This window comes from Chiloscyllium plagiosum, unplaced genomic scaffold (genome assembly GCF_037043375.1).
Source record: "Chiloscyllium plagiosum isolate Xiang-an unplaced genomic scaffold, Cpla_swu_hap1 HiC_scaffold_16, whole genome shotgun sequence".
Lineage (NCBI taxonomy): Eukaryota > Metazoa > Chordata > Chondrichthyes > Orectolobiformes > Hemiscylliidae > Chiloscyllium > Chiloscyllium plagiosum.
In genome coordinates this window covers 39,107,455-39,134,484 of record NW_028270154.1, presented here as the reverse complement: position 1 = coordinate 39,134,484, position 27,030 = coordinate 39,107,455, and the positions used below count along the sequence as shown (strand labels likewise).

General features: G+C 39.9%; 1 protein-coding gene across 2 annotated transcripts in view; it reads right to left on the bottom strand.

Annotated features, from left to right (window-relative positions):
- The window catches only part of LOC122556605 (glucocorticoid receptor-like), a 115,369-nt gene that overhangs the window by 27,610 nt on the left and 60,729 nt on the right, over positions 1-27,030 (bottom strand). For both annotated transcript variants that reach the window (XM_043703490.2, XM_043703489.2), the window contains exons 3-4: positions 23,495-23,652; positions 13,165-13,281 (exon numbers count right to left, since the gene is read on the bottom strand). In XM_043703490.2, coding sequence (XP_043559425.2) covers positions 13,165-13,281; positions 23,495-23,652 — 275 coding nt within the window. The remainder of the gene's footprint in view (positions 1-13,164; positions 13,282-23,494; positions 23,653-27,030) is intronic.

The following is a 27,030-nucleotide window of genomic DNA, read 5'->3' as shown; positions in this document are numbered from 1 at the left end:
TAAATGAAGAACACAAGACATAATATTTTCATAGAGCACAAAAACAGACCCTTCAGTTCAATCAGTCCATGCCGACTGTCATCCCAAACTAAACTAGTCCCACCAGCCTGCATTTGGCTCAAACCATTCCAAATATTTCTTATTCATATTATAGTAGTAATAATAACAATAACCAAGAAAATGTGCAACTTTATAACAAAATATGAAATATAAATAATTTAATCAGATACAAGATATAATCAAAGTGAAGATAAATGTTTAACTCCAGAGGCAGAGGGGTGACCTTATAGAGGTTTGTAAAATTATGAGGGGCATGGATAGGATAAATAGACAAAGTCTTTTCCCTGGGGTCGGGGAGTCCAAAACTAGAGGGCATAGGTTTAGGGTGAGAGGAGAAAGATATAAAAGAGACCTAAGGGGCAACTTTTTCACACAGAGGGTGGTACGTGCATAGAATGAGCTGCCAGAGGAAGTGGTGGAGCCTGGTACAATTGTAACATTTAAGAGGCATTTGGATAGGTATATGAATAGGAAGGGTTTGGAGGGATGTGGGCCAGGTGCTGGCAGGTGGGACGAGATGATTGGGATATATGGTTGGCATGGACGGGTCTGTTTCCATGCTGTACATCTCTATGACTCTAATATAGTTCAATTACAAAGATTTAATTAATTAAAGAATTTGTTGTACTGTAATTTACTGATTAGTTTTTCATATTAGTGCATGACATCGACCAAAATGCTTCATAAAAGACAGGAGCTTCAAATCACGTTACACACTATATATCATTCTGCTAAGGTGGAATGGTGCCTCAAATAACTTAAAACTACTTCCTGAGTCACAGATGAGAAACTGCAGCAATGGAAAATTGAAACTGAGGAATATGTACAAATCAGAGATATAAACAAGGTCTAAAATGCAATAAGTAGGAAGATCTTAAAAATCTACTATTCCAACAATTTATTTGTAAACTGGCAGGTAAATACTTGAAGTTCTGAACTTTCTTCCAAGTTAAACAATTCATTGTTATATACACATTCTTTTCATTCCTTCTGCATTTTAAATATGAAGTAGTATAATGGATGTCAATTAGATACAACATAATTATTGTGACACTGTTTTTGACATGACAGGCAAATATTGTTTTATACCATATAACATATGCCATCACACACACACACACACACACACACACGTAATGTGGTCAACCATGGCTAACAGAATAATGCTCAATATTTCCATCTTCTTGACCTTATAAGGAGTCTCGCCTAAGGTAATAGGTTTACAGCATGACAACATAGCAGGTCACCTGAGGTGATAAAAATGGAGACGGAGAGGAGGCAAAGAGAAAGTTATAACTTGCGGGGTCAGAACTGCTTTGCTCTAAATTCTTATATGGTAGGTGACACATAAGAAATGGACAATGATGGGAGATGGATAGCTGACACTACAAAGTCTCAAATTTTCAAAGAACAGCCATTAAGAATTGGAGGCCAACCAGTACAAAAACAAGAAAATACTGAGACCAAGAAAGTGGAAAAGCAGGAGAATTTACAAAATTAATTGAACTGAGATTCAAAGGTAAGAAAATCATGCAAACACGATTCACTATTTTCATCTTTTTGTCTTGTGGCCTTCTTCACATTACAAGGTGCAAAAGATGGCCTTTATTAGAGTGATGTGCTCTTCCTGTCAGATGTGGGACATTCGGGACAGTTTCCATGTTACTAATGATTATGTCTGCAGGAAGTGTGTTTAGTTGCGAATCCTATTAGATCACATGGAGTGGCAGTTAGAGGCAATGACGAATTTATAGGAGCTAGATAGATGGCATTTGCAGGAAGGTAGAAAAACTACAGATACAGTCAGGTAGATGGGCTATCTCCAGGAATGTTAGAAGAGGTAGGCAGGTAGTGCAGTAGTTTCCTGTGGCTATCCCCATCTCAAATGAGTATGCTATTTTGGAAAATGGACTCGCAGGGGAAGGTAGCACTGACAGCAGGTTTCAGGTACCAAGGCTGGCTCTAAAGCAATGAGGTGCATATCATGTTCCAAGTGATTAATTGTGATAGAGGGTGCTCTAGTCAGAGGTACAGACAGACATTTCTGCAGCTGACAACGAGACATCAGAATGGTGCATTGCTTCCCAGGTGCCAGGATTGAGAGGGTGCAGACTATTCTCAAAAGGGGAGGGGGACCAGCAGGAGGTGTTGTTCACTTTGGAATAAATGGCATGTAAAGAGAAAAGGACGAGGTTCTGAGGACAGAATATAGGAAATTAGGCACACTATAAAAAGTAGGTCCGAGGGTAGTAATATCTGAATTATTCCCGGTGCCACAAGGCAGTGAGAGTAGGAACAAGAGGATAGAGCAGATGAACGCATGGCTGAGCAGCTGGTGTAGGGGAGAAAGATTCATATTTTTGGAACACTGGAATCTCTTCTGGGGTAGAAGTGACCCGTATAAGTCAGGTATAAGACCTGTATAGGATTGATTGCACCTGAATTCAAAGGGGACCAATATACTGTTGGGGAGATTTGCTGGAGCTGCTCGGGTGGATTTAAACTAATAAAGGACCCAAGGAGATAGTAAGAAAAGACAGCAATCTGAGACTGGTGCAGTTTGAAAAAGGAGCAAGTGAAACAGTCAGGGCAAGCAGGGACAAAGCAGAGAACAAAGGAGAACTGATGAATTAATGTACATTTATTTCAATGCAAGAGGTCAAACAGGTAAGGCAGATGAACTCATGGCATGGTTGAGAACATGGGACTGGGATACCATCACAATTACAGAGACATGGCTCCAGACAGACAGGACTGGCAGCTTAATGTTTCAGTGTGTAGATTCTACAGGAAGGATATTGCAGCGGGTGCGTCCAGTGAGGTTATTTGGATAGAACTGAAAAATTAGGAAGGGATGATCACCTTCTTGGGATTATACTATAGACCACTCCCCTCCAATAGTCAGCAGCAAATGGAGAAGCAAATTTGTAATGAAATCTCAGATATCTGTAAGAATAATAGTGTGGTAATGGTACTGGATTTTAACTTTCCAAACATAGACTGGGACTGCCATAGTGCTAAGGGCTTGGATGGAGAGGAATTTTTAAGTGTGTACAAGAAACTTTTCTGATTCAGCATGTGCATGTACCTAATAGAGAAGGAGCAAAAACTGGTGTACTCTTGAAAAGTGAGGCTGGGCAGGTGACTTAGGTGCCAATGGGGGAGCACTCTGGGGCCAGTGATCATAATTCTATTAGTATTAAAATAGTGATGGAAAAGGCATAGACCAGATCTATCAGTTGAAGTTCTAAATTGGAGGATGGCCAATTTTGACAGTACTAGGCAAGCTTTCAAAAGTTGATTGGGGGTGGATATTTGCAGGTAAACTGACAGCTGGAAAATGGGAAGCTTTCAAAAAATTTGATAACGAGAGTTCAGAGACATTTATGTTCCTCTTAGGGTAACGGCAAGGCTGGCGGGTGTAGGAAATGAGGGATGACTAGAGGAATTGAGGTTTTGGTCAAGAAAAATAAAGGAAACATATATGTCAGGTATAGACAGGAGAGTTTGAGTCAATCCTGAGAAGAGTATAAATGCAGTAGAAATATTTTTAAGGGGGAAATCAGGAAAGCAAAAAGGGGACATGAGTAGTTATGGGCAAAGGGATTCTACAAATACATTAATGATTAAAAAAGTAACTAGAGAGAGAATAAAGCCGCTTAAAGATTAGCAAGACTGCCTACATGTGGAACTTCAGAAGATGGGGCCAGATATGAAATGAGTACTTTACATCAGTGTTTACTGTGTTGAAGAATTATGGAACTTGGAGAATTAACTAACAACATCTTGAAAAATGTCCGTATTACATAGATGGTGATGCTGGATGTCTTAAAACACATAATGGTGGATAAGTGCCCATGATCTGATTAGGTGTGCCTGAGAACTCTGTTGGAAGGTAGGGAAGTGATTGCTGGGCCCCTTGCTGAGATATTTGCATCACTGATAGTCACAGGTGAGGTGCTGGAAGGTTGGCTATCGTGGTGCCACTATTTAAAAATAGGTGGAAAGGAAAACCAAGGAACTATAGACCGGCGAGCCTGACATCAATGGTAGGCAAATTGCTGGAGAGGGTCCTGAGGGGCAGGATTAACATTTATTTGGAAAGGCAAGGATTGATTAGGGATAGTCAACATGGTTTTGCGCATGGGAAATCATGTCTCACAAACTTGATTGAGGGTAATCCAAGATGGAGGACAGGAAAAATTTCTGGCTGTAAGAGCTGCTCCTTTTGTTTTGAGGTATTTTAGGAGTTGGAGGTGATTTCCTCGAATTCCAGGAGCAGCAATTACTGTTTTATATGCTGTTGCGTGGTTTTGGAACTTTGGAAAAAAAAAGTCAAAACAACAGCAGTTTAAAAGGAAGAAGAGCAGACAAAGGAAGCACATGGTAAGCACAGTGCAGGAGAGAGGGAACCTGCACAGTTACCACATGTTTGAATTCATGTATCACTGGACATCGCAGTGCATTTGGGAAAATTAACAAAGAGTGAAATTCACAACTAATCTTGGAGGAACTGTTGGACGAAGTTCACAGTACAGAATCAGGTAAGTTAATTGTTGTTTTCAGTCTGTCCAAGAGAAAGGCTGAAGTAGTGAGTATAGTGGATTCTTTCTTGGTTATGTGTTTTTGGAGATAAGTCTCTTGATTAAACTTAAAATATAAGCCATAGTTATTCATTTAACCTGGGGCAGTGTTTGTAGAGGAATAAGACAGTGTTATTTTCTGGGTCTGTAGATTGTGAAGGAGCAAAACTGGCCTTTGCAGTGATATGTACTTCTTGTCAGATATGGGAGTTTAAAGAGAGTTTAAGGGTTACTGCAGATTATATCTGTCATAAATGCTGTTGGATGCGAATCTTATCAGGTCGAGTGGATCGGTTGGAGAGACAGATAGAAACGATGAGGAATTTGCAACAGCAACAGTATGTGATTGATGGCAATTATAGGAAGGGGGGGAAGTCTCAGGTACAGTCACAAAGATGGGTTAACTCCAGGAAGGGTAAGAGGTAGGCAGCTAGTGTAGGAGTCTTTTGTGGATATACCCATCTCAAACAGGTATGCTGTTTTGGAAAATGTAGGGGGTGATGGATTCTCAGGGGAACGTAGCAGGAACAGCCAAGTTTCTGGTGTTGAGACTGGCTCTAATGCAACGAGGGGCATGTCGGCTTCCAAGAGATTAATTGTGTTCGGGGATTCTGTAGTGAGAGGTACAGACAGACCTTTCCATGGCCAGCAGAGAAAAAGCAGAATGGTGTGTTGTTTCCCTGGTGCCAGGATCAAGGGTGTCTCAGAGAGGGTGCAGAATGTTCTCACGGGGGAGAGGGGCCAGCAGGAGGTCATTGTTCACATTGGAACCAATGATATTGGAAGGGAAAAGATTGAGACTCTGAAGGGAGATTACAGAGAGTTAGGCAGAAATTTAAAAAGGAGGTCCTCAAGGGCAGGAATAACTGGATTACTCCCAGTGCTACAAGTTAGTGAGGGCCGGAATAGGAGGATAGAGCAGATGAATGCATGGCTGAGGAGCTGGTGTATGGGAGAAGGATTCACATTTTTGGATCATTGGAATCTTCTTTTGGAGTAGAAGTGACCTGTACAAGAAGGACGGATTGCACCTAAATTGGAAGAGGACTAATATACTGGCAGGGAAATTTGCTAGAACTGCTTGGGAGGATTTAAACTAGTAAAGGTGGAGGGGAGGGTGGGACCCAGGAATGGAGTGACGAAAGAGATCGATCGGAGACGGGTAAAGCTGAGAACAGAAGTGAGTCAAACAGTCAGGGCAGGCAGGGACAAGGTAGGACTAATAAATTAAACTGCATTTATTTCAATGCAAGGGGCCTAACAGGGAAGGCAGATGAATTCAGGGACTGCAACATGGGACTGGGATATCATAGCAATTACGGAAACATGGCTCAGGGATGGGCAGGACTGGCAGCTTAATGTTCCAGGATACAAATGCTACAGGAAGGATAGAAAGGGAGGCAAGAGAGGAGGGGGAGTGGCATTTTTGATAAGGGATAGTATTACAGCTGTGCTGAGGGAAGTTATTCCTGGAAATACATCCAGAGAAGTTATTTGGGTGGAACTGAGAAATAAGAAAGGGATGATCACCTTATTGGGATTGTATTATACACCCCCCAATAATCAGAGGGAAATTGAGAAACAAGCTTGTAAGGAGATTTCAGCTATCTGTAAGAATAATAGGGTAGTTATGGTACGGGGATTTTAACTTTCCAAACATAGATTGGGACTGCCATAGTGTTAAAGGTTTAGATGGAGAGGAATTTCTTAAGTGTATACAAGACAATTTTCTGATTCAGTATGTGGATGTACCTACAAGAGAAGATGCAAAACTTGACCTACTCTTGGGAAATAAGGCAGGGCAGGTGACTGAGGTGTCAGTGGAGGATCACTTTGGGACCAGCGACCATAATTCTAGTCGTTTTAAAAGAGTGATGGAAAAGGATAGACCAGATCTAAAAGTTGAAGTTCTAAATTGGAGAAAGGCCAATTTTGACGGTATTAGGCAAGAACTTTCCAAATCTGAATGGAGGCAGATGTGCGCAGGTAAAGGGACAGCTGGAAAATGGGAAGCCTTCAGAAATGAGATAACAAGAATCCAGAGAAAGTACATTCCTGTCAGGGTGAAAGGGAAGGCTAGTAAGTATAGGGAATGCTGGATGACTAAAGAAATCGAGGGTTTGGTTAAGAAAAAGGAAGCATATGTCAGGTATAGACAGGATAGATCGAGTAAATCCTTAGAAGAGTATAAAGTAGGAGTATACTTAAGAGGGATATCTGGAGGGCAAAAATGGGACATGAGATAGCTTTGGCAAATAGAATTAAGGAGAATACAAAGGGTTTTTACAAATATATTAAGGACAAAAGGGTAACAGGGAGAGAATAGGGCCCCTCAAAGATCAGCAAGGTGGCCTTTGTGTGGAGCCACAGAAAATGGGGGAGATACTAAATGAATATTTTGCTTCAGTATTTACTGTGGAAAAGGATATCGAAGATATAGACTGTAGGGAAATAGATGGTGACATCTTGCAAAATGTCCAGGTTACAGAGGAGGAAGTGCTGGATATCTTGAAACGGTTAAAGATGGATAAATCCCCAGGACCTGATCAGGTGTACCCGAGAACTCTGTGGGAAGGTAGAGAAGTGAATGCTGGGCCTCTTGCTGAGATATTCGTATCACTGATAGTCACAGGTGAGGTGCCGGAAGACTGGAGGTTGGCAAATGTGGTGCCACAGTTTAAGAAGGGCGGTAAAGGCAAGCCAGGGAACTATAGACCAGTGAGCCTGACTTCGGTGGTGGGCAAGTTATTGGAGGGAATCCTGAGGGACAGGATGTACATGTATTTTGAAAGGCAAGGACTGATTAGGGATAGTCAACATAGCTTTATGCGTGGGAAATCATGTCTCACAAACTTGATTGAGCTTTTTGAAGAAGTAACAAAGAGGATTGTTGAGGGCAGAGCAGTAGATGTGATCTATATGGACTTCAGTAAGGCGTTCAACAAGGTTTCCCCATGGGAGACTGATTAGCAAGGTTAGATCACATGGAATACAGGGAGAACTAGCCATTTGGATACAGAACTGGCTCAAAGGTAGAAGACAGAGGGTGGTGGTGGAGGATTGTTTTTCAGACTGGAGGCCTGAGACCAATGGAATGCCACAAGGATCGGTGCTAGGCCCTCTACTTTTTGTCATTTACATAAATGATTTTGGTGCGAGCATAAGAGGTACAGTTAGTAAGTTTGCAGATGACACCAAAATTGGAGGTGTAGTGGACAGCGAAGAGGGTTACCTAAGATTACAACAGGATCTGGACCAGATGGGCCAATGGGCTGAGAAGTGGCACATGGAGTTTAATTCAGATAAATGCGAGGTGCTGCATTTTGGGAAAGCAAATCTTAGCAGGACTTATACACTTAATGATAAGGTCCTAGGGAGTGTTGCTGAACAAAGAGACCTTGGAGTGCAGGTTCATTGCTCCTTGAAAGTGGCATCACAGGTAGATAGGATAGTAAAGGCGGCGTTTGGTATGCTTTCCTCTATTGGTCAGCGTATTGAGTACAGGAGTTGGGAAGTCATGTTGCAGCTGTACAGGACATTGGTTAGACCACTGTTGGAATATTGCGTGCAAGTCTGGTCTCCTTCTTATCGGAAAGATGTTATGAAACGTGAAAGGGTTCAAAAAAGATTTACAAGGATGTTGCCCGGGTTGGAGGATCTGAGCTACAGAGAGGCTGAACAGGCTGGGGTTGTTTTCCCTGAAGCGTCAGAGGCTGAGGGGTGACCTTATAGAGGTTTACAAAATTATGAGGGGCATGGATAGGGTAAATCGACAAAGTCTTTTCCCTGGGGTCGGGGAGTCCAAAACTAGAGGGCATAGGTTTAGGGTAAGAGGGGAAAGATATAAAAGAGACCTAAGGGGCAACTTTTTCACGCAGAGGGTGGTACGTGTATGGAATGAGCTGCCAGAGGATGTGGTGGAGGCTGGTACAATTGCAACATTTAAGAGGCATTTGGATAGGTATATGAATAGGAAGGGTTTGGAGGGATATGGGCCGGGTGCTGGCAGGTGGGACTAGATTGGGTTGGGATATCTGGTCGCATGGACGGGTTGGACCGAAGAGTCTGTTTCCATGCTGTACATCTCTATGACTCTAGGTAATGAGGAGGAATGATGAAGGCAGAGTAGTGGACATGACCTACATGGAACCAAGATTGTGTTGCTAGAAAAGCACAGCCGGTCAGTCTGCATCCGAGGAACGGGTAAATTGACGTTTTGGACAAAAGCCCTTCAAAAGGTGATCTACGTGGACTTCAGTTAGGTTTTCAACAATGTTCCACATGGTAGACTGGTTAGCAAGGTTACATCACATGGAATACAGGGAGAACTAGCCATTTGGATACAGAACTGGCTCAAAGGTAGGAGACACAGGGCAGTGGTAGAGGACTGTTGTTCAGACTGAAGGCCTATGACCAGTGGTGTGCCACAAGAATCAGTGCTGGGTCTACTGCTTTTCATCATTTATATAAATGATTTGGATGCGTGCATAGGAGACACGCTTGTGTGTAAGTTTGCAGATGACTCCAGTGGACAGAGAAGGTTAACTTAGACTACAAGAGGACTTTGATCAGATGGACCAATGGATTGAGGAGTGGCAGATGGAGTTTAACTTCAATAAATGTGATTTTGCATTTTGGAAAGGAAAATCAGGGCAAGATGTATATACTTAATGGTAAGGTCCTGGGGAGTGTTCCTGAATAAAGAGACCATGGAGTGCAGTTCATAGTTCCTTTAAAGTGGGGTTGTAGGTAGACAGGATCGTGAAGATGGTGTTTCATATGCTTGCCTTTATTAGTCAGTGCATTGACTAGAGGAGTTGGGAGGTCATGTTGCATCTGTACAGGCCACTTTTAGAATAGTGTCCAATTTTGGTCTTCTTGCGAAAGGATGGATGATGCGAAACTTGAAAAAGATTCAGAAAAGATTTACAAGTCTGTTGCCAGGGTTGGAGTATTTGAGCTATTGGGAACGGCTGAATAGGCTGAGGCGATTTTCCCTGGAGCATCGGAGGTTGAGTGGTGACGTTATAGAAGGTTATAAAATCACATGGGACATTGATAGGGTGAATAGTCAAGGTCTTTTCCATGCGGTGGGAGTGTCCAGAACTAGAGGGCATGGTCTTAAGGTGAGAGGGACAAGATTTAAACGGGACCTAAGGGGCAACTTTTTCACAGATAGTGGTGCATGTATGGAATGAAGTGCCAGAGGAAGTGGTAGAGGCTGGTACAATTACAACATTTAAAAGACATCTGTATGGATATATGGATAGGAAGGATTTAGAGGTATATGGGCCAAATGCTGGCATATGGGATTAGATTAATTTGTGATATCTGGTCGGCATACTAGAGTTGGACCCAAGGGTCTGTTTCCTAGCTGTACAGTTCTATGACAATGATATGGGGTGGTTTCAATGCTGGTTCGACAGACTAATATCAATTTTTTTTTTCAGATTTGGTGGGTGGTTTGACAGCAGGATAGCCTTTTTTTCTTGCCAACCCTGTCCATTTATCTGTGCTGTGGACTTGTACCAATATATGTTGACTCGCCTGTGCCAGTGGTTGGGTCCTTCTGGTGCCAGCAAGTCCTTAAGTAGAACACAATCCTGGGGTTTTTGGCTCAGAGGCAAGAACACTACCAACTATACCATTTGGGCTCCATAACTGAGCACTACTTCATTGAAGAGAAAGATTCAATCACAACATCAATAGTATGATTGTAGCATCATGACAGAAACTGATGAAGAGAATGAATTGCAGAGAATGAAATCAGAGATAAGAGATGCCTGCAAATATGTGAGCTTTAATATATCAAAGTTTGGAATAGTGTGCACTTCCTGCAGATAAAATCTGTTCTAGAAGTCAAAGGTTTTCCTAATATTCTTATGCCAAAACAAAATAATACAAACCTTCCATATTGATGTGTTGCAATTAATGCACATTAAGCGATTAGAGCAACAGATGGCACTCTTGTTCCTTTTTGACGTTCTACCTTCAATCCCCAGAATTCATGCCTGACATATCAGCTCACTAGACACTAAGTAATCAACTTTTTAAATCTCCACAACTGAAAAATATAAATTTATATCTTCAGCACTTGAGAGAGAAAAAAGATTCTTTCAAACTATGACCTACTCTCTTTTTGGCAATTGCCTGTTTAATGATATGTCTGTTTCCTTTAACCCTGTTATTAGGTCTCATTTCTTCCTGCCTTGTTCCACTCAGCTTCATACTTTAAATTGAATTCAGGCTCTGTCAGAAGCCAAGTAATTGACTGATATACTAATGGGGTCTTAGGCAGTACATTGAGGATTGCTTGTTTCCTCTCCAATTTGATGGATTCAGAAGACTGCAAAGGCTGATCTGCATACTCTATCATATGACAGGCAGGTGGTGCTTGAAGGGCTGGGTAGAGGCATTGTTCAGAGGTTTGTACGTCCCATATGACACATCAAATTCACTTTTTCGCATTCTTAACAGTGTTTAAGTAGTCACTGACTTCCAAGTGAGCTTTCATCATTTAAATCAATCAATCAGTCAGTTAGTCACAAGCCAGTGACTTCCATGAATCCATGGTTATGTTTGACCTCTTCAGGGCATATTAGACATCTCCAAAACATTTCACTGTCCTCCTGGGAGTGTCCTAAGATGTCTGTGTCTTGCACAGAGTTGCTTTCGCAGTCTGGTGTCAAGCATACAGGTAACATGCGTCACCAGCAGGTCTAGCTTCAGGTGATTAATACTTGGATTCTGAGAAACCTTACTTACGAAGTGGCCGCTGTTGGATTGCCTTTCTCATTTCTGGATCATGTAAAGGATCTACCAGAAGTGTGTCTCCAGTACCCAATAATGATTGCCCAAGTCTCAAGATCATATGGCCCTATGAACTATGACCTGAGTCTTGGGTTTGAGACTGTACACTTAAATTTTCTTCTCAGTTGACTAAGTGATTATTACTTCCAGGATCTAATAATCTTCAACTCCACTTTCCTGACTTTTCCCCATAACCCTTGATTCCCTTTCTGATTAAAAGTTTATCTGTCTTAGCCATGAACATACTTATTGATCCAGCCTTGACAGCCCTCTGCAGTAAAAAGAGTCCCACAGATTCATTATTATCTTTTGACAAAAGAAATTCCTCCTCATCTTGGTCTTAAATGGATGACCCTTTATTTTGAGAGTATGCCTTCTGCTCCTCGACTCTCCCACAAGGAGAAACAATATTTTCACAACTATCCTATCAAGTTCCTTAAGGATCCTGTGTGTTTCAATAACATCGCCTCTCATTCTTTTAAATTCCAATAAGTGCAAGCCCAACCTAGTCAATCTCTCCTCATAAGACAGACCCTCCAGACCTGGTATCAACCTGATGAACCCTCTTTGGACTGCCTCCAGTGAGTGTATTTTTCTTAGATAGAGGGTCCAAAAACTGTTCGGAATTCCAGCTGTGGTCTGACTAGCTCCTAGTTTTAGCAAAACCTCCCTGTATTTATGCTTCTTTCCCTTTGAAATAAAGGCCAACACTCCATCTGCCATTTCCATTAACCAATGAACTTAGACTAGCTTTTTGTTGATTCATACACAAGAACTCCTGAATTTCTCTGTTTGGTAGCTTTCTATAGTCTTTCTCCATTTAAATAATATTCTACTCCTTTATTCTTCCTGCACATTAAATTTTCCCCACATTAAATTTCCAGCGTCAAGTTTTTGCTCACTCATTTTACCTGTCTACATTCTTCTGCGACTGTGTCATCCTCATTACTCGCCTTCACAACTATTTTTGGGTCATCCACAAACTTGGCAATAGTACATTCACTTTCCTCATCCAAGCGTTTAATGTAAATTGCAATAATTGTAGCCTCAGCACTACAGATGTTATTGAAACACACAGGATTCTTAAGGGACTTGATAGGATAGTTGTGAAAATATTGTTTCCGCATTTGGGAGAGTCAAGAACCAGAAGGCACACTCTCAAAATAAAGGGTCACCCATTTAAGACCAAGATGAGGAGTAATTTCTTCTGTCAAAGGATAATAATGAATCTTGAGATATCGGGGTTCCTGAACTATGACGACAGTGCAGCCCTCAGATTTGTCACTGTTGCTGTACTCCATGAAAATCTTGACATTCTAGAACCTGAACATTATTTGACTGTATGGAACTTAAGTGTGGGATTTATTTTGCCATCTATAAATGGCAACACTGAAATGGAATCTTCAAGCACTTGCTTACTGAATTTGATCAACATGTAATTTCCAGAATATGATGACATTGCTATTTTAATTTTTAGCAAGTATAAACTGTGGTGCATAAAATAGCACCCAAACTGTTTGAAGCTAAAACGTACTGCATTGCAGTTGCATCCTGACACATCTTACAGATGGAAAAATTTAGATTTTAGGTTAATTCATGCCAGATTGGTACAGGTAATCTTTTAAACACTTAATAATTGTACTTTACTGTGGTATAAATATTCTAAGTTAACGTTAATTTTCTCCTGGCTGCATGAAGCAATCAAATTTACCGTCGAGATTCATTCCAGCCTGGAGGCACTTTCTAAAACGACAAGCTGGGCAGTTCTTTCGACGAATCTTATCAATGATGCAATCATTCCTTCCAGCACAGAGGTAGTTATGCTGTCCTACAATGAAAACAAAATGTTTGAGTATATCATTAATGTAATTAGCATAAAAATTCAATTGGGTGTAAGTAAAGAAGGGACACACTGCTAACAAATGTTAGTGATAACATACAACAATCTGAGGAAGGGTCACCCAACCTGAAACGTTAACTCCGATTTCTCTCCACAGATGCTGCCAGACCTGCTGAGCATTTCCAGCAATTTCTGTTTTTGTTTTTAATTTACAACATCTGCAGCTCTTTTGCTTTTTATATAACAATCTTTAATGCACATTACAGCAATGGCTATAAGCAGGGCATGATTGAGATAATTGGATATATAATCCAAGCTTATAGAATCCTTAGAAAGAAGAGAGCAATTTGAAAAAGGGAAATGACAGGGTTGATAAATTACAATTACTGTCGTGGAAAGAAAGGGTTTTCAGCAATGGTGATGTGACAGTGGAAGCACAATGGACAGAAGAAATGAGTAGCAAAATACTATGGAAGGAGTCCTCTAAGTACCTCCTTGGCATTGGAAGTGGTGGTCATGGTATGATTGTATTTGATATTATATTTGGGAGGCAGATGAAAATTAAAAACAAGCTTTAAATTCAACTAAGGCAAAGATTATGGTGGAAAAAAAGCTGATCCGTTATGGGCCATGATACAGTTAAAGTGAAAGTTAAAAGGTTTGAAGTGCTACTAAACCAGTACACACCCCAAACATCATGGGATTTGCTTGTGTATGTAAATCACCATGGTGAATAAATGATGCACACAACTGTATTAAGTTAAAAGAAACAGCTACCCAAATGGAAGGAAACAGACTAGTTATGAAACTCTCTTAATATTCCTTTAAAGGTTAACAACAAATGCAAAGGGGGATTAAGAACACAATAATCATAGCCTCAGTGATAAAGGAGAACCTGCCCAATTAAAATAGAGTCATATGAGATTTCAGTGCATAATACAGAAATGGCATATTTGCTGAGTGTATTGTAACTGTTCCTATATTGGCAAGAAAATTGTCAATATAAGGGAACATATAAAAATTACTGTGGAAGAACTTGGTAGAATTAATAAACCTCAAAGAACTGCAGAAGAGAAAAAAAAATAAGAATTAAGAAGACAACATCCAGTACTTAAATGGTTTTCTACTTCAGGGTTCAAGAAACTGAGGAAATTATAGATACAATCATAATTTTGCAAATGTTTCATTGCCAATAGCTGAAAAATTGCTCCATCTGGAAAAACTCATACATTTTTAAAAATCAGCATGCCCTTCTGACAGCTTATCAATTTGAGAGTCAACTCGCTTCCTTCTGCTTCCTGTTCAGAAAACTGCACTTGAATCCAGCTCAGATTTATTAAGTGCAAGTGTTACTACCTGCTAGATTGATGGGTTTCAAATTTATGGAAGTCTGAATGCAATTTGAGAGCAAGAACAGAAAGCTCAACAAACAGCTTAAAAGATCTATTCAATTAAAAAGCCTGTTTTAGAATCTATTCACTCACAATACAATTTTAGAAAGGCTCAGGGGAAGTCAGCAACACAAAAGCAGAGAACATAAACATAATTAAAACAATTTATGAATTTGTAGAGCTTCTCACAAAAATCTACTAAAAACAATTTTGCATAACTTGCTGTTAATTTTTTCTGAACTGATTTTTAGGACAATTTTCTTTCTGATGGGAGTGGGATGACTAATACAGGTACAAGATCCTTTATCCGAACTTCCAAAAAAACCAAAAAGCTCTGAAATCCGAAGGTTGTTTTGTGAAGTTTTTTTTCTCATTAACAAGGTTGTTTGACGAGCAAATAGTTAACCCAAGTTGACACCCATTCAATGTGTGTCACTCAGATGTGACACTGGGGGTGTGGCCAAGCACTGCCAGGCCTGGGGTTTCTCTGTGAACGTCCCCAAGTCAACACCCACTCGACGAGTGTCACTCAGATGTAACCTGGGATGGCATGGCCAAGCACGTTCTTAGTTAGAAGCCTGCTTCTCCGGTAAGATTTTTAAAAATTTTCACCATTAAACTGTCACATTCTGAAAATTCTGAATTCCAATAAACAGCTGGTCCCAAGCATTTCGGATAAAGGATCTTGTACCTGTACCATATTAACCAAACAAAACTGTTCTATCAGAAATTTAATTCTCCTGACAACATATATTCAAAGCAGCAGCACACCTTCAGAAAATAATGCTTTTTGACCACACTAAAATTGAGATACACAGTCAGTCATATTAGTCGAGGGAACACTTCATAGTGCTGCACTAACACTAATCGAGCTTTTGCAAAGCACATTTCAATTCAAAGTGTTTAATAGTTTAGGATCTGTTTCACTAATAGCTTTGCAGAATTCACTCCCACCCACCCCCACCCCAAATACAGTGATAAAGAACAACAGACTGAATAATATGAATCACAAAATAGCCACAGCACAGAAGATGAACCAGATCTCAGCAAGGGCAAGCTGAACTAGCTCTGCTCCCTATCCTTTCCTGTAGCCCTACAAATGACCTGTCTTTGGATAATTAGCTGATTCCCTTTTGAAAATCATGACTGAATCTGCCTCCACCACATGCTCAGGTAACACATTCCAAATAACTTTTTTTAAAAAAGTGTGAGCAAAAATAACTAACACTTTGTATCTTTCACTACTTTAAACTTATAATTTACTGTAGTTGATGTCAACCTATCGGAAAGATGTTGTGAAACTTGAAAGGGTTCAGAAAAGATTTACAAGGATGTTGCCAGGGTTGGAGGAGCTGAGATATAGAGAGAGACTGAACAGGCTAGGGCTGTTTTCCCTGCAGCATCAGAGGCTGAGGGGTGACCTTATAGAGGTTTACAAAATTGAGGGGCATGGATAGGATAAATAGACAAAGTCTTTTCCCTGGGGTAGGGGAGTCCAGAACTAGAGGGCATAGGTTTAGGGAGAGAGGGGAAAGATATAAAAGAGAACTAAGGGGCAACTTTTTCTCACAGAGGGTGGTACGTGTATGGAATGAGCTGCCAGAGAATGTGGTGGAGGCTGGTACAATTGCAACATTTAAGAGGCATTTGAATGGGTATATGAATAGGAAGGGGTTTGGAGGGATATGGGCCGGGTGCTGGCAGGTGGGATTAGATTGGGTTGGGATATCTGGTTGGCATGGACGGGTTGGACCGAAGGGTCGATTTCCATGCTGTACATCTCTATGACTCTATCTATAATTACAGAGGCTACAACAAATTTTAAACCATTAACAGCATAAATCCCATCTGCTTCCTTGGGGCTGGTGCCAATAGCCACTTAAGGACACCTGGTTTACTACTGAGTTGTCCCAATGCAGCTACATTATAAAAGTTGATTACCTTTCTTTGATTTAACAGACATTACTTAATTGCCTCCCAATAAGACATTACAGTTTAGCTGCAAACAATTAGAAGTGAAAGCAAATTTGCTCACTGATCAAAGAAACACTACAAACTGAATGAATGAATTTCCACAATGTATGTTTTATTATTGCTGGCCAGCAGCACTGGAGCAATTTCAGTACCAAGGGGGTGGACAGGACACACTGCATCTAACACTTGCTCACTCATGCAGGAAATGGATCCTCAAAAAGTAATGATGCATCCTTCATTGCTGTAATAAAAGGTATTCAATATTCCTATTTGGAAATATACAAAATGTAGGATGTAGAAGAAGGTCATTCAGCCCATCATGTGCATGCCAGTTGCAAAGTAACTATGCAGTGTAATCCCACTTCCCAGCTCTTGATCTGTAACAGTAAGTTATGGCAACCCTAGTGCAAATGTTTGTCTTAAAATGTGTCGAGTTCCAGATTTCAACAACTCTCTGCCTTAAAAAAAAGGACTGAACTATTCTCTACACCATCTGCTAAGTACTTTAATTCAGGGGTCTGGTCATTGATCTTCTTGCCAAGGGAAATGTATCCTTCCTATCCATTCTATCTAGGCCCCTCAATTAATATGAAAATAATACAAAAAAGAAAATAAACTTCAAACAGAATTTATCCAGTAAATTATGAAACTATAACGTGCCACCTATAGAATACATTTGGAGTCCATAATCCTGGACAATACAGTCAACTGAAAAAACATGAATTAAAAATTGACTGCCAGTATGAATTTAAAGGTATTTGATGATTTGGAGATGCTGGTGTTGGACTGGGGCGTACAAAGTTAAAAATCACACAACACCACGTTATAGTCCCACAGGTTTAATTGGAAGCACACTAGCTTTCGGAGCGACGCTCCTTCATCAGGTGGTAGTGGCTACCACCTGATGAAGGAGCACCTCTCCGAAAGCTAGTGTGCTTCCAATTAAACCTGTGGGACTATAACCTGATGTTGTGTGATTTTTAACCAAATTATTTGAAGTAGTAATGGAGAGACTTGATTTGGACACTGCGTTTGATAAAAGGGCATTCTGACATGTAAGATTAACTCTTGTCAACTGTCTTAACTCAACTAACAGTCACTGCCTGACCTGCTGAGTATTTCCAGCATTTTTCATTTGGCAACATCTGGAGATTTTTGCTCTTGTACTGTGCTTAAATGTCATACATGTGAACCTTCAAAAGGAGTGTAATAAAGTGCTACATGGCAGACTTATTTAAAGGGACTAAAGAGGCAGAGACAACATGGATATGAAATTGAGGAGAGAGAAAGCTTCAAATAGTGATGAATGGACATTTATCAGACTGAAGGGAGATTTATAGTCATGCCTATAAGTGTAATTATTTGGACCACTGCTCTTTTTGTATTATCTTCGATTGGGTATAAGGGACATAGTTTCTAAATATGCAGTCAAAGATGAACTCGTATATACTGAACAATGAAAGGATATAGCAATTTTCAGATGCACACTAACAAATGAAAATTGATGCAAAGAAGTGTAGAAAGATGAATTCTTGAAGATAGAATCAGGAAAGGAAGTGCAAATAAAATGTTTGGAGGTGCCAGTGTTTGACTGGGGTGAACAAATTATAAATCACACAACACCAGATTATAGCCCAATAGGTTTATTTAGAAGTACAAGCTTTCCAAGCGCTGCTCCTTTATTAGGTAGCTGTAGAGCAGGATTATAAGACATAGAATTTATAGCAAAAGATCTGTGTCATGCAACTGGTATGATAGACTGAACAAACTGAGATTGCTGTTAAGTCTTACATCTTTTAGAATGAGTTGCAGGTTTCGGTTCATTAATATGCAAATCCCAGAACTTCTTTCCAGTCACATTCCTGAAATAACTTAAGGTATTATATAAAAAAAGTGACATCTCAGCTCAGACAATGCATTACCCTAACCCTAACTGAAAATATTCCGCATTACCTTGAATATTTCAGCACTCTACACCAGCATTCCCCATGACGATGGCATCGCTGCAACAGTCTCAGTACTCAATACCAACAAATGCCAATTTCCGAGCATCATCCTACAACTCATCCGCTTCATTCTCAACCACAATATCTTCACATTTGACAACCAGTTCTTCATCCAGACATAAAGAACAGCCTTGGGGACTGAATTTGCACCCCAATTTGCCAACATTTTCATGCAAAAGTTCAAAGACTTCTTTTCTGCACAGGATCTCCAATCAGCACTATACACCACATATATTGACAACATTTTCTCCCCTTGGACTCGTGGTGAGGAGTCACTGAAATGACTACAATGTGATATCAACAAGGTTCATTCCACCATCAGACTTGCATACCTTTAGTATGTGTCTCATTCTTGGACACATACACCTACATCAAGAATGGGCACCTCAGTACCTCACTCTACCACAAACTCACGGATAATCTCATGATGCTGCACTTCTCTAGCTTCCACTCTAAACATATTAAAACAGCCATCCCCTACAGATAAGCCCTACGCATACACAGGATCTGTTCAGATGAGGAGGAACATGAAGGACACCTGAAGGTGCTAAAAGGACGTCCTCATAAGAACAGGGTATGGTACTCAACTCATTGATCACCAGTTCAGACATGCCACAGCGAGAAACTGTAATGACATCCTCAGGAAACAGACATGGGATACGACTGATAGGATACCCTTCGTTGTCCAGTACTTCCCAGGAGTGGAGAAACTATGCCATGTTCTTAACTGCCGGCAACAAACTATCGATGAGGATAAGCATCTCACCAAGACCTTCCGTATGCTTCCACTTCTCACCTGTAAACAACCGCCAAACGTTAAACAGACCATTGTTCGCAGCAAACTGCCCAGCCTTCAGGACATCAGCGACCACAACAACATACAACCCTTTATGGCAACCACTGCAAAATGTGTCAGAGTGTCAACATGGATACTACCATTACACATAGGGACACAACCCAGCAGGTACTCATGTTACTCAGCCAACGGTGTCTCTCTCTCTCATACGCTGCAGGCAAGAATGCCCCGAGGCATGGTACATTAGCGAGACTAAGCAAACGCTACGACAACGGATGAATGGACAATCGCCAAACAGGAATGTTCCCTCACAGTCGGGGAACACTTCAGCGGTCAGGGACATTCAGCCTCAGAGCTTCAGGTGACCATCCTCCAAGGTGGACTTCGGCATATGCAACAATGTAGAGTGGCCGAGCAGGGGCTGATAGCGAGGTGACCCCACAACACTATAAACGCACACTCACTCAGATCCTCTCTCAAACATACATTCTCTCACAGACACACACACCTCTCAGGCTTGTAGTCCGTCACACTCACGCATGCACTCTACCAAGCATGCACACTCACTTAAACTCGCTCACACAAACACAGACATACTTCCTCTCCCTCCCTCCCTCCCTTACATGCACTTACACACATACAAGTCTATTGGGTGAATTTGCATTTGCAGAATTGTAATTGCAGATACATTCCATTTTGTTCAAAAAGCGCACAATCTGCAAGTAGTCAATCCATGTAACATTTTATAAATTCCTACTTTGGAAACAGAACCAGTCTGGCTCAAGATTGGGATACACACAGATTCTAACCTCACACCTTGCATGCACTGTCAACTGAGATATCACCTTTTTTGATAAAACCTTAAGTTATCTTGAGTGCAACTGGAAAGAAGTTCTGGGATTTACATTTTAATGAACCGAAACCTGCAATGCATTCTAAACATTGAAATACTTAACAGCAATCTTGGTTTGTTCAATAAATCTTTTCAGTTGCATGACACAGACCTTTTGCTATAAAATCTACTTATGATCCTGCTCCATAGCTACCTAATGAAGGAGTAACACTCATACTTCCAAAAGCTAGTACTTCCAAATAAATCTGTTGGACTATAACCTGGTGTTGTGATTTTCAAAATTAAATGTTGCAATTTTAATGATCGCATACCAACTGCAGATTCTCAAACAAACATCTTTGAGAACAGTTGGGCAAGATGCAATGGCTGAAAAAAAATTCATTCAGGATGCTAGATTCTATAAATAGATATTCTAAAATTTACAAATCACTGGATAAACCTCAGCTGGAGCATTGTGTCCAAATCTGGGCACCACATCTTAGGAAGGATGTCAAAGCCCTGGGGAGGATGCACATGAGACTGAACAGAATTACACCAGGAATGAGGAAGCTTGGTTATATGGAGGGACGAGACAAGCTGGTGTTGTTTTCTTCAGATCAAGGTCTGTTAAGGAGAGATAATAATTAGCGATCACAATTCTAAACTGTTTTCATAAATAAAGAAAAACTGTTAAATAAATTAGTAAGGTTTTTGAAGTTTAATTACAGTTAGCAAGAACGTTAGTTTCTATATCTGCACTAACCGAGGAATAGCAGAATCTTATAATGAAATCAAAATCAGAGATAAAAGCGGCCCAAGCATCATCTGTAGCTGGGCATGCCCATTTATCAATCTTAGTGATTAGATTAGAGCATAGAAAAGGCTGGGTAGATGAGCATGGCCACCGATGGAATAATTAAAATCAGGCTTATCCAGAGATCAGAATTACACCATCATAGATATCTCAGAGGCTTATGGGGTGAACAAAGATTAGGGATAGGGAAGGTGCAAGACCATCAAGGAATTTGAAAACAAGTATGGAAATTTAAAATTCAAGGGGTTGCTTGACTAGGAGCTAGGTCAGTGAGCATAGGTGTGATGGATGAATGGGTCTTTATGCTTGTTAGGACAGCAGAGTTTGAATGACCTCAAGCTTATGGAAAGTAGAGCATGGAAGACCAGTCAGGTAGGTTTTAAATTGGTCAGGTTGAGAGGTAACAAAGACATGGATGAAAGTTTCAACAGATGAGTGAAGAGAAGCACAGTTGGGTAGCATTACAAAGGTAGAAATAGGTGGCATTTGTGTGACTCAGCCTCAGACACATTTTCTAGAAAACAGATGGAATCAATGGGAGGGGAATGGAATTCATACCAGGGACCAAAAGGAAACGTCTTTTGATCAGTGGAAATATCTGCTCATCCAGTACTGGATGACTAACACACAGAATGACAGCTTAGTGATGTCAGAGGCCGAGTGCAGTGATGACTTGTTTGGATGTTGGTAGCATACATGCATTTATTAGATGCTGTTCCCAAAGAGGAGCATATAGAAGAGAAATAAAAAATAGGGACTAGGGTAAATGCTTCAGATCTCCACAGGTGACAGCTCTGTGTTGAAAACAGCAACAATGCAGGTAATTATTTGGCTATAGAGGTTAAAATGGAACCAGACAAGTGCAAACCAACATATTTGGGCATTAGAAAAGCTATGTGTTTAACTCTAACATAGGTTAGAGAGAGATCAAAAGGGATGAAAATTGATAAGTTAACTATGTCACAGACACAGATGTCATTTGTGATGTTGACAGCTATTTCAGTATTATAGTAGGGTCAATTCAAATGTGGAGCTCCCAGGAAAGATGGGCACAGACTTGGGAAAGGACACATATCGACGGACTTGGGAATGAAAAGTGAGGCTTCAAGATAGGATGGTAATTTGTAAAGACACAGGATTCAAGTGTTGGTGTCATTCTGGGAAGAGCTGAATACAGAAGATTTGAAAGAGAGAAACAGTTTTTGAAGAGAGACCTGTAAGCAACATCCATTAACACAGAGTGAAGAAGAGATGTTGAGCAGTCAGCAGTCTGATGGCAATAGGGTCAAGGAAGCAATGGTTATCTCATTAGCTAAAGGATTGTAATTATTTCTTAGTGCAATATTAAGTTAACTTCAAATTCACATCATTGAATTTCACTTTGCTGCCAGCTTTACCAACAGTAATGTTTGTAGAGAAGAAATAATAGGTCAAGTTACTGGGTAAAATTTCACTGCTCCTCTTCAAACAGGGTCATAGGAGCTCTTATGTATATCTGACAGAAAAAGTGCAACTTCTGTTAGATAAGAAGAGAAGTGCAATTATTGAATGCATCTGCAAGTTGGCCACCAAGTCAGCTGGTATCAAGATTTAGAAATGCATTATCATTCCTTTAATGGCACTGGGTCAAACGTCCAAGACTACTTCTGTGATTTCACTGTGAAGATACCTTCATGACATGGATTATATTTATCCATAAAGATTACTCATCATCACCCACTCTAAGCTGATTAGGAGTGATGGACTTGCAATCAATGTGCATATCGCATTAATTAATTTTGAAAACTTGCCTTCAGGAGCCATGGTCTTAAGCTCTAGAAATCCCTCCATAAGCCTCTCTTCCCTCTCGCAAGACTACTATTTGGATCAAACATTTGGCTTTTGCTTGGTTATCTCCCAATGTAGCTCAGCATCAAATTTCAATTGGTAACACTTATAATGAATCACGTTGAAGCAATTTACATTAAAGACAAATGAAAGTTGTGATTGCTGTTAGTAACAAACAGGCTTTTTGACCAAAGATTATTCCTAGGTGACCAAGAAATCATTTGTGTGGTACATTACATTTGAGGCTTTAAAGGATTCATTAGTAGCATCCATATTTCCAGAGTTCATGCCAAACCTTTCTAAAGCAATGGTCAAGGTATCATGTATGATAATCAACTCATTAACAAGCACTGAAAACCTTAACCCAGAGCCCTTTGTTTCAATGCTTTTCTTTCTCTGCAGTGCCTTTACCTTTATAAAGCTGGTCAGCATGGATTCAGAATTAGATATTTATTTGTATTCGTTTCTCTTTTTTTTTTAAAATAGAAGTTACAATAAAAAAGACAGACAAAACAAGTTGTCTGAAGTGCATGAACACAGTAGAAAATGACTCATTCTTACCTTCTACAGCTCTCTTAAAGAAAACTTTGCAACTGCCACATGTAAGAACACCGTAATGACATCCAGATGCTTCATCTGAGCAAACCAGACAGACTTTGGCAGGTGGCCCAGAGGTGGCAGTAGAGGATGATGAGCTTCCGTCAGATTTCAGAGTAGTGCTGGAAGAAAACAAGTTTCAGTTTAAATAAAATTAGCTAGATTTGGCAAGCATTAAAATTCAAATACAAGTTTTTAAATGTAAATTGTCTCTTGTTAAATTTGTATCAGATGCCAATGACATTTTATCTGGCACTAATACAATTTACTTCTCTGAAAGGACAATTCCAAAATCCAATATTTAAATAATTATCTTGTGCAAGGTCCACCAATCCATTACTGGGAAATTGCTGGCAACATTACATTTCACTTGATGAAAATAATGGAACTTTGGACTTTTCTATTTGAGAATCCCTTTTTCAGACTTTCCACTAGTTGTAACAAATACTGTTCACGGGTATTCTTTCAAGACCATGCTGTTGCATCATTTTCCTGCTTTCAATAATGTTAAGTGCATACTTGTTCTAACTCTGATCCATAGCTCCAATTAATTGATACTGAACTCCTGCTGTCAACTGTTAAATGCTAAATTAACAAATATTAAAGCCACAAACCGTTATTTTTCTAATCTTTCTTTATGTCCGTAGTTTGGCTTTTATCTAGTTCAGATTTGCTTTCTGGTTGCCTCTTGAAAGCAGACTTTAAATGAGAAGTACTGGCAGAACTAGATTGCCTTTTAGCAACTATGAATTTATAAAAACTGGAATTTGAAGGAATCACAGGTAATTATCCAAATACGGTAGAGAGGAAAGTGAATGGAATGAGGAGATACCGTGTACATAAGTACTTAGAGAACACCTTTTTGCTACTCCATATGAACTGTATCATTACGGTTTAATATTTCAACGACATGAACACATAAACATAACAAGGGCATTCAATACTATGCACACCTTTGCTGTACTTATGTTAGCTCAATGCTATTACAACAATCCCATCTTCCTTGAGGCTCTTCCCTGTTGACGATGCTCTTGAACTAAAAATCTGTTTTTCTTTTCAATCTTTTTGAGTTTCCATCTCACTGGAGAACTCGAGAAAATCTATATTCAACAAACTGCTCTAAAAGCTTTGCTCCCTAACCCATAACATTTTAAAACAATCAGCATTCCAAATAAAGCAACTCTCAACATTCTAAACCAGAAGACAATTTGCCTCATCACACAATGTCAACAGGTCTTTCCAAAAATTATAAGACCCAGATCTGAATCTTCAGCAAAACCTAAACCAGCTCTTCCTTAAACCATACCTGATTTGTGGATCACATTTTGATGAAATCTGCCCATTAGATTCTGAGAAATATTGTTTACAGATAAGACGACTAAATGAGGTAAAAATAATACCCGACCTACTTTCAACAGTTGAAGTAAAACATTTTGGCTAATCCATCAAATAAAGTCTGTGTTTATCTGATAAGAGGCAGGATATCCAGTAAGATGGCAGCAGAATGGGCCACTCCAGCTGGAGCCGGCCTGCTCATTTTCTTTTCATTTTCTCCGTCCTCCCTTCTCTATCTTCGCTCAGCCTTGGGCACCTGGCCATCAGTCTCCGAAGCAGATCTGGCAGTGATGGCAGCAGCCAGAGTGGGATTGCTAGCAACTGGCCACCAGAGTGGTGACATCAGCCACCAGAGCAGGGATGCCAGCAATCAGCAACTGGAGAAGGGAAACAAGCAGCCCAGTGCAGAGTGTGGCAGCAGCAGGCCAGTCCAGAGCCATGGTGACACCATGGTGCAGGATGTGATGGCAGCAGTTTGGTGCTGGAACTGGGATAGCGACCTAGTGCAGAGCACGGCAGCAGCCAGCAATCAGACAACCTTTGGAGAGAGACTGTGATGTCTGTGATTGCTACATCTGACTGGATCTCAACAAGCAATAGGCCTTGCTCTTGTCTGGCATAATTAGCCACTAATTAAAAATTACCCTGGAAAGCAAAGCAAAGCCTATTTATTTTCTTTACTAACAACTATCTCTTCAGATCCTACGGCAAGCATAGAAAAAGTGGTTAAGGCTCTTTATCTGAATATATGAGCATTCATAACAAGGTAGATCAAATGGTTCCACAAGTAAAAATAAAAGGAGCATGAGGTAACAACCATCATACAGGCTAACTGCAAAGTTGCCCATGACTGGGTCCTGAATACTCAAGAGGATTTGATGTTTTGGGAGGGAGGAAGAAAGGAAAATGAGATAAGGCACTCTATCCATAAAGGATGAGAAAGGTAAAGGAGTTGATTCATAGGATCAATACATATAACAGCTTTCATGAAGAGAAAAAAAGGGCGGACATTTCTGGCGGGAGTAGTTTCTGGCCCCTATAACAGTAGCTACATTGTAGGATAAAGTACAAGTCAAGAAATAATGGGAATTTATAAAACATGCATTCCAATATCATGAAGGATTTTAATCTGCATATACATTTGTCAAATCAAATTGGTAAAGGTACCCGACAGAAGTGTGTATTACTAGGACAGTTCCTTGTAAAATGCATACTGGAAAGGAACTGGCTATTTTAAATCTAGCAGTGTGTAATGAGGCAGGCCATCATAATAAAGAATTCTCTTGGTAAGGATAGTTATTAATTGAATGTAAAGTTCTGGGGGTGAGATTGTGGAACTAAAGCTTGTGGCCTCAACATAAATACGCAAAATCATATTGATATAATGACAGAGTTGACCAAATTGGAATCGAAAAATAAGTTGAGGTAAAAATGGTAGAAGAGCAATAACAGATATTTATGGAAATACTTCACAATTCTGGATAATTTCATTGAGAAAGACTGTGGGAAGGATGCACCACCTGTGGGCAACTAAGGAAGTTAAAGGGAGTTATCCATTGAAACAAAAAGGCATACAATGCAGCAAAGATTATCAGTAGTCTGTTAGGAAACTTTAATTTTTTTGCCACATTCTGCTGATTTGTAAGCAAAAGGGAGAAATTGAAGTAAACTAGCAACAAAATATGAAAACAAGATGATTTTAGCTTTTACAAGCAGAAAGAATCTAAATAAAAATGAGCTGCTGAAATGCGAACTGGTCGTTTACAATGAGAGATTGGGAATTAATAATAGGAAACAAGGAAATTGGAGAGACTTTGAACAGTACTTTGGACTGATTTTTGATACCAATATTTGGAGTGTTTGATAATAGTGTATAGATGACACTAATTTTATATTGAACATTTTGGAAAATAATTTAATTAGAATCACAGGATTCTTCTATTTTTGTTGATTTATTTTGAAACTAAAACATTACTAGTTATCAAAGCATGGTAATAAAACCATCAATATTTGAACGAACATCAAAACTCATGATCCACAAGAGGGTTCAAAATTGACCTCACTGCCCAAGCCTGGACAGTGTCAAGAAAAGCTATTATTTCTCATTCTGAAAGCTCAACACAATAGATAAATCAAAAAAGACCAGAAATAGAACAAATTGTTTA